This window comes from Mya arenaria, chromosome 12 (genome assembly GCF_026914265.1).
Source record: "Mya arenaria isolate MELC-2E11 chromosome 12, ASM2691426v1".
Classification (NCBI taxonomy): Eukaryota; Metazoa; Mollusca; class Bivalvia; order Myida; family Myidae; genus Mya; species Mya arenaria.
In genome coordinates, this window is record NC_069133.1 from 7,860,922 (window position 1) to 7,870,186 (window position 9,265).

A 9,265-nucleotide genomic window follows, 5' to 3' on the forward strand; every position below is an offset into this window, starting at 1 on the left:
GTGAACACATTCAATTGGACTGACAACGAAAATGAACATTATTTGTTTATCTATTTCATTTGCGCTAATTGAAAACTGGTATGAGAAAGATAACGAATGGCGTCATTTTGGTATCGTCATTTCAATTCTGTTAATCCCTCAGTAAGAAGGGGTCTTTGCACACAGAACAAACAATTCATTCTTTGCCATGGCACTTGATCAAGAACATCAGGCAAATGTCAATGTGAAAGGTGATGGTTGGGCTGTGGACTTGAATGACAACATTTTGACTTTTTTGTCAAAAGAATGTTTGTTGATCAAACAAGCTTCCAGGTTTGAACAATGAATATTTACATCTCAATTGCCATTCCTTAAATGAACAGCCTTTCGGCAATTGCAGTTATCATCCGATGAACGTAACATCTTTGGATATGTGTGGATCGTGAATCACCGCATAACAATATACTTGATTTTTTTTTATCTTTTCATTGTTTGTATTGTGTCAGTAGGTCACGTAAGCAATAAACAAACATTTTAGAAAGTGTTAATTTATGATCTGTTAAATGTATTGTTGCCATAAGTGTTTTAATTTTACGCATAAAAGTAAGTTCAAGTGGTTGATCTCTTCCCGCGTTATTGTGACGTCATTTGGTAAACTGTTTCCGGTTATAGTCGGGTCGTCGTTCTATCTACCGAATCGGAATACACACACTCCACAGTCCAATTGCGTTCATACCCCGATAATGACATCAATCCCGCAATTCATTCCTTAAATGAAGACTGGAACTGTTTCCAAATCATACATTGCATGCAAATTTAGGGAAGAAATTTTTGAATACTTGTTCAAACACAAAAGATCAGCCATGGCCTCAAGCACTCTCAAAAGGTGGTGCTCTGAGGTCTGGATACGTGGCAGACTTACTTGTAGAACTTGAAGCTCTGGCGTGACCAGAAGACCCAAACCCATAAATTACTGCAAAGATACTGGATGGTGCATAATGTTATAATTCAAATCCTGTCCCAGAGAAACTCCCAAACAGTTTTAGACTATTCCAAAACAGTAATCATACCATACATGGAGCAACAGCTGGAACATGCCGATATGAGTGGGGTGGGGGAACAAATAAATACATAGAACACAAAAAAACAAAATATCACAAACAAGAAACATGGAACAACAGCACAAAACTCCACAAACAGCACAGTGCATATATACTATATAAAAAAACTAGGTAGGTTTATCAAGAAGACGAATACCATTCGTAATTTGAGTGTATATTGTAAATTGATATAGAAGGTAAATATGAAAGATCAAGTACGTTAAAACTGTTCATTTGTTTAAATCTAATAATGCAAATGCTGTGAAGAAATTAGCTGTATTTATCTGTAATGCATTTGAAATGAGAAAGACACATACCCACATCTAGGCCATTTAAAGGGATACCTTTCATGTTGGTATGTTCATTCTATAACCATTGTCATAAACATTATCATCAACATGTTTATTCACTATTCGGTATCATTATGAATTTGGTTATAAGCAATATATTATAATCAGACTGATATACTGAATTAAGATAAAGTTGTTGTCTTATGATATGTTTATTTGATTAATGACTTAATTGTTTGCTAAAGAAAATCTAACTTTCGAACATATTCATCACATATATTTGAACAGGGGCCATGTGTTATTAATCCATTATATATGTATAAGAGTAAGTTATACAGTTCATAGATAAACAGTACAGATAGAATTCAAAATTGATATATTTAGAAAATTATATTGCATTATAGTTGTTCACATTTTGATATTAATTTGGCCTATTTCAAATATGTGTTGTGTTGTATATTTCTTTTGAATAAACTTTCTTCTTGTTCTTTAACAGTTTTATTAAAATACATATTCATATAACACGCAATATTAAACAAATAAAGGCCGAAACGTCTCCGAAATCAGGAGCCGAAATGTTTACAGGATGGGGACGATTCGGTAAAGAGGGCCGAATAGGTAACCGTTTCAAATAGGGGCCGATTTGTCTGATGGCCAATTGAACGGGGATAAAAAAAACTATACATGATGGGGCAATAGTGTGGAATTTATTTTTTGAATGAAATTTGCAGAACAAACAATTAATCTTAATATGAGTGTTTCAAAACTCCTTTTGTCGTTGCTCGCCAGGGGAGATTTATGCGTAGGATATTGAGAAACATATAAAAAAAAAATTTATGACATTCTTAAAGTTCGTGTATCGTTCATCTATTTTGGGATTAGTTGGTATTTAAAAATAATATTTTTAAAAACAATATTCAAGACCTCTGTAATTCAAGACATCGTTATCAATTTAAGTATCGCTTTGTTTTAAAAAAACACACACTGTTCTTCACATTTTATTTCATTTTCACATGCAACGTTACTTTAAACATTATACATTTTACAACGATTGTGAAGCTATGATAGCTTATACTAAGTCACTCTCGTTGGCACGATGTTGCGCGAGAGTGTGGTCTTGTGTTGTGGGGGAAACCGGAGTACCCGGAGAAAACCCACTTGTCCGGCTTGGTGACCACTAACCAAACTCACATGCGCCCGGGCCGGGAATCGAACCCGGGTCGCCTTGGTGAGAAGCGAGTGCGCTAACCACTGCGCTAACCGGACAACCAACATGCAACGTTGAAGGTATCTTCTGCAGAATATGAACAGGTCCCTTAATTAAAACTACATTTTTAACACTACCAAATATAGTGGGTACTTGTTATGATTATCCCATTATTATTTATAGTAATAGTCCGATTTACTTGACTCTTCTCCATTGTTTTAACGTATCTTGCCAATTTCAGTAAACAATGAACAGTTATACCATTACTGTAACAACAACAACAAATGAAACTTCATCCTCATGCATCAACTATGCAAAAAATGACACTTTTGATATATATCCCTGTTCATTGATTACAACCGCTAAACATGCAAATTAAAGAGTTTATTAAAGATTTAAAAAAGAAAGACATGCAAAAACCTTCTTATCCCGGATATGTTGAGGATGTAAACACAGTTTAACAAATCAATGCCCAATATGTTACATTAATATTCACATTTTAAGCACTGCATTCGATCATGAATAATTCACAATCTCAGCGAGATTTAAAGACATAAATTAATATTGATATGAAATAGTACAGAAACAAGCCCAGTAGCATAAACCCCGTTTAATGTAACAGTGGAAAGGCCAAAGACATAAAACACAAAAACAAAAAATGTAATAAATAAAATTAAAGTAGTTGCTTCGTGGAAGGAATGCGAAATTTAATCAATTATAACGTGTTGTCCGCTTTGTATGTGATTCATTACCTTTGTAAATTGAATTTATATAAGATTAATCGATTGTAATATTAAAGTACTCAATAAAGTGAACGTGTTCGTCGATAGCCACGCCCCTAAGATGACTGTATAACACAAGGCGTTGTTCATCGATAAACAATACCGAAATTGAGACACATCACATGAATCTGGTAATGCACAAACATTAATTAATTAATTATAAAATACCACCTTAGGCAACTTTTTTTTTATTCTACGCATTACTAACTCGCCGCTCAAAAGTTCACCGATTTAGAAAATAAATTGAAAATGCTCGATTTATTTATTTCCTCCTCTCGGATTTGGTATCATCTCGCAAAATTAACCCGTAAATAAACTCTTTGAATGACGTTTATGCAAAGTCTGAAGAGATATTTAATTTTGGGTTCCAATATTAATTCAAAGATAATACATATGGCGCATCACAGATGAAATCATTACTCTCCACCATAACCTATATAGCACATCGATAAAATAACTTGTCTTTTTTTCCGTAACGATGATCTATATTTCATCGGTGCCCTTTGACCGCTTTCTTATAGAAGATTACGTGAACTAGGTGCGTATTTGCAGAAAATCCCGAATATTTTCGTCAACATAACATAAATTGGTGACAAAATTGTAAACAATAAAAAGTTAAATACGCAGGGTACAAAAATAAAGTCTAATGAAACAAATGCTGTCAGAAGTAGATTCCAACGGTTAAAAACGGTCGAAGAGGCTTAAAAAAACTTATTTACTGTGATGAATTATTCCATTATGTTGATGCAACATCTATTGAGCGGAATGTTCATCATTTCTTGACAAGACTGTAGGCAAAGTCTTTTATTTCATGTCTCCCCTGATACTTGTATTTGGTGATATGATTTGCTGTTGTTGTTTTTCTAACTTACCGGAGCATAAAATATCAGAGGTTTTTTTTTTAAATTGTCAAACTAATGCCAGGAGAGGCTTTACAATGTGTTATAGAAAGTTTATTTCCAGAAGCTTCATGGGGCCTTCGACCTACTGACCTAAACTACCATGTTTTCACATATGCGGTGATTTGAAGATAAAAATGTCACCTCATTTAAAATAAACAAGAAATGTTGGTACAGATAACCCCCAATCAAAACTAAAGTTCCACCCGACATGCCAAAAGAGGCCATGTCAAAATTCAGTGTAAACGTTAGTGATGCTACTGGCGGCAGTGGTGATGTAGCTCGAACATCAACTAAAGTATCGGCTTCTCAACAAAATGTATTCGATGTCTAATTAGTTTGTTATTTAGTTTACAAAATCCTATATAAACATTCAAAATGCAACTTACATAAATCTTATGACCAAACATTGTTGACTCCAACCATCGTATAGGTCCGTTATAAATATCAAACAATCCGATTAGCTACACCGTTCTTTAATTCAAAACTATTATTGAATACCACCACAGGGCCAGATTTCAATATTGATCTGATCCTAAGACCTGTCTCAGTTATTCCAATCAGCCTATTGGTCAGCTTAATATACTGGCCAATCAACACAGTTTCTAATCTTAAAGTTCAATCTAAGTTACGGCCCCTGTTCAATTATTAAGTCAACTACATACACTGTTACTGATGCAATATTGACGTTTTTACATCAAATAAATTACAACTGTTGTGTAAAAATATTCTTTTATTATTTAAATATGTTCAATTTACACAGAATTAGATATATAGTCTTAGTTCATGTTTACCGTTGGTTTCTGAGCTATATCTGGAAAAACCCACTGTTTGGAAGATTGAGTATATTTAAATAAAATGTCAATGTTTCCTCTGATTTTAAATATTCTAACATGAACGCTAAACATTAAAAGTTAAATGCAAATGCTGCTCCGACTAAAAATAAAAAGCTTTTTTTGAATGTTGTTTTGTTTCCCTCCTTCTATGGCAGTTGTGAATCATGGTGGTTCGTAAAACGTACAATCAAAAATAAAGGCCTGACGATTTAAACTATATGGAAAAGCTTAGTACGAAACTGACCACACTTGACAGGTGTAGTTGGACCATATTTCTATTTAAAGGGACACACGCGAAGAACAGAACTGTAGTTGAAAGTTCAGGCACTCCGCATAAATCTCACTAACACAGACACATAAAAAGATACAACATAAGAATAATAAAATCATAAAAAATAGGTTAGCAGCAAAGAAACACCTGTTGAATAAAGTCGGGCCAATTTTCGATTAACATGGAAGTTCAAGAGCAAATTTGATATTGCCTTCGGGTTTTCTTTCATATAAATATCTTAATTGAGTAAAAGGAAATATAAGGGGGGGGGGGGGGGGTACTATTTATGTTTCTTCTCATTCTCACTCTCGCAGACGACCTTTTTAACGATAAAATAATTATATTAAAGTGGACAATGTATGCATTTGAGACCACCACCCAACGCCCTAGGTGTTCTTTATTATTTAGTTCCCAAAAAGTTCAATTAATATGTGATCATCTTGAAGAGTTTGATTAACTTTCTACAATACCTAAAAAATAAAAAAATCTGTCATTCAAAAATTCTCAAAATTAGCAAGAGATGGATGAGGGTCTAGAAAAAACCCACACACAACACATTCCAATTGTTTTGTAAGATGAAGAATAATCATGTGTTACTGAGTCAAGCTCCATTGTGTAGGGCCATTAATGCCTTGAGTTATAGGGTCCTCGGCAGTATATAAACCCTGACCTCCAGTTGTAAATGTCACACATCGGTATCTCCTGCAAAACCAGTAAGTATTTTGTTTACTGTTTAATGTTTGGGTATTTTGGTGTGTTTTTTTGTAATGTGTCCAAATTATTTGGTGGTGTTGTTTAACTTATCTTTATTGCGGAAATGTTGACGTTATATTGTGAGGCTATACAGCTATGACTTAAACTCGATGGTTAAGGATTGTGGTACCGTCAAAAATTGTGTTTAATGATTTATAATAAGACTAAATGCACACGCACTAAAATTTGTTTGTGTAAAGTGTGTTTACTTGCAGTGTTTTTTACTCAGTACTTGGAACAAAAAATGTGTTTGCATATTCCGATAAAATCACCACAATAAGAAAGCAACAGTTATTTAAATGTCTTTTATTTGATTACCGAACTCGTTTATTTTCTATCATTAATATACCCAGTTAAATTATAAACACTGTGAATGGACATTGTCTTTAATGATTAAAGCGCGTGTACATATCACGTGATATGACGTCATATAATAATTATATTGGTTGGTATTTTGGTCACATTTCAGCCGGACAAAATCGAGGTGTGCAATACGTAAAAAGTTTAAAGAAAAAAATAGGGACAATCGCATAATGGTTTGGTATATCTGGGCACATTCCTACTCGAAACAAACATTTTGTTAAACGTAAAAATGAGACAAATTGGTTAAAGATGCACTATAACTCCCAGATCAGATTTAACACATTTATAACAATTGTTTCAATATACAAAAAGGATGAACACATGTCGACAATAATGGTTCTTTTGAAGGATACTTAGTTTAATTTAAAAGAAATGTGCAGAAAACACGGTATTGCTACCTTATGAGACCCTGGTACCGCAGTAAATCTTTTAGCATTCACCAATCATTTAATATTGTTTGCGTTTTCAGCTATTAAATATACAGTTATAATATCGTTAATAGTTATTTATGTTTTCCATTTATGCATTTTTAGTAAGTAGTTGAGGGCGTATCAATCAAAATGTATGTTTGTTTTACATGTGTTTGTATTAATTTTGAATAAGTGTGTTACTTTAAAAACTGACACCTAATATAATCGTCTCACTTTCTCGCTACAAAACTCATATTCTTGATTCCTCCCATACAACAAGTAAAGAAATTGGGGCTGAAATTAAATGTTTCTTAGTTGAGATATATTTGGAACAAGTGCAAACAGTTTGTTGTTTGTTTGTTTTCTATTCTAAATGTTGAACCTGGCATTTCGTTCGGAGTCAAACTTTAAAAAAAAAGATTTTTGTTGTTGTAGTTTTTTAGGGGTTCGATTTATGGACGTATAAGTGTCTTTAGTGGCTTTAGTGCCTCCAACTATTATAGGAAAGCGGGCGCATTCGGAATTGTGTGAAAAATGTTGAAGTAACAGCAATTGCTAAATTGCTATTTTTTTATGAAGAAAGCAATATTCCAGAAAGAATGGAAATTGCGGCATTTAAATATTTGAATTCCGTATCTCTTTGCTCTTCGGCAATGGTTAGCTAGCTGCAACTGGTCCGCCAATATGAGCCAGCATAAGTAACCTTGACCCAAGGAGCCCCGAACAGAACACTGTGAAAGGACTGTATAAAACTTCCATAATACCAAGTTAAGTTACAATATGTTCAATGAAATTACAAAAATAAGAGTTTTAACCATTTTTCAATTTAGCAACAGTGACCTTGACCTCGATCACAGGGGAGGCCCAAATGCAATCCCATTAATTCAGAAATGTCTTTCGGGTTAATTTTGTGTATGTTAACTAGATTTGATTTCATTAATATTTTATTTAATAATTACCCCAAATTAGTTTTGGGGCTTTTTTCAGAAACCATGAAGGTCCTTTTCATCCTAAGTACGTGCCTTGCACTGGCCCTGTCTATACCACGCGGTGGCGGTGGATACGGTGGTGGATATGGTGGCCGCGGGTACGGTGGCGGCGGATACGGTGGACACAGTCTCGGTGGATACGGTGGCGGATACGGTGGCGGTGGATACGGTAGCAGTTACGGTGGACACATGCTAGGTGGATACGGTAGCGGTTACGGTGGACACAGTCTTGGTGGATACGGTGGAGGCTATGGTGGCGGCTACGGTAGCGGTTACGGTGGCTATGGTGGCGGCTATGGTGGCGGTTATGGCGGTGGATACGGTGGCGGTGGATACGGAAGCGGATACGGTAGACACAGTCTCAGTGGATATGGTGGAGGCTATGGTGGCGGCTACGGTAGCGGTTACGGTAGCCATGGTGGCGGCTATGGCGGTGGATACGGTAGCGGTTACGGTGGCCATGGTGGCGGCTATGGTGGCGGCTACGGTAGCGGTTACGGTGGCCATGGTGGCGGCTATGGCGGTGGATATGGTAGCGGTTACGGTGGCCATGGTGGCAGTTACGGTGGTCATGGTGGCAGCTACGGAATGCGACACCATCATTAAATTTGTATCTAAAAATATCTGAAGCGTGTATCTGATTGTGAAGGTGAAATAAGTTTCTGATAAATATATTTTCTGAAATAAATTGTTATAACAAAAGATAATGTACGTTTACATCTGTGCATGACTTAATAAAGTTTTGAAAAATAACCTTAACGTTACGTTGTTACATTTATAAACGTCCACGTTTTGAGCACTTCAACTCGTTGGATTGTTTCAGATTGTTTTCTTGTGAACTTACATTTTTTTATAAAAATCCTCTTACATCAATTTTTATTTAAAATAATCTAAAATCGAAAACACCACAATAGTATTCATGATGTAGATTGATCGTGAGTGACTGATAGTTACATTACAACGAACTTACAAATGCACTGCTAGGCCATATAGAGATCCTGTCACAACCGGCAGAGCCGGGTCATCATCAACATCAATTCCTCATCCAAATTACTATATAGGTGATGGAATATTAATATGACTACGACGACGATTATGATGGTGATGATGATGATTATGATGATGATGATGATGATGATGATGATGACGATGATGAGGAGGAGGAGGAGGAGGAGGGGGAGGAGGAGGGGGAGGAGGAGGATGTAGCAGAAAATGACTTTAATGTTTAGTGTTATTTATAATATTAGCTCCCGTGTAGCTTGAAATAAGTTAGGTGGCTTTTCACTGGGCAGGGTTAAACAAAATTGCCAGTAAGACCGTAAATGCAGGTTATTATAGCAAGGTAGGATTATGTTTTTTACTTGATAATTATTTTTGATTCACTAT

General features: G+C 35.3%; 1 protein-coding gene across 1 annotated transcript; it reads left to right on the plus strand.

Moving 5' to 3' along the window:
• The first annotated feature begins 7,882 nt into the window (after positions 1–7,882).
• Positions 7,883–8,485, plus strand: LOC128211734 (keratin-associated protein 21-1-like). Its single transcript, XM_052916765.1, has one exon. The coding sequence runs from the start codon at positions 7,883–7,885 to the stop codon at positions 8,483–8,485; it is 603 nt and encodes a 200-aa protein (XP_052772725.1).
• Positions 8,486–9,265: the final 780 nt, after the last annotated feature.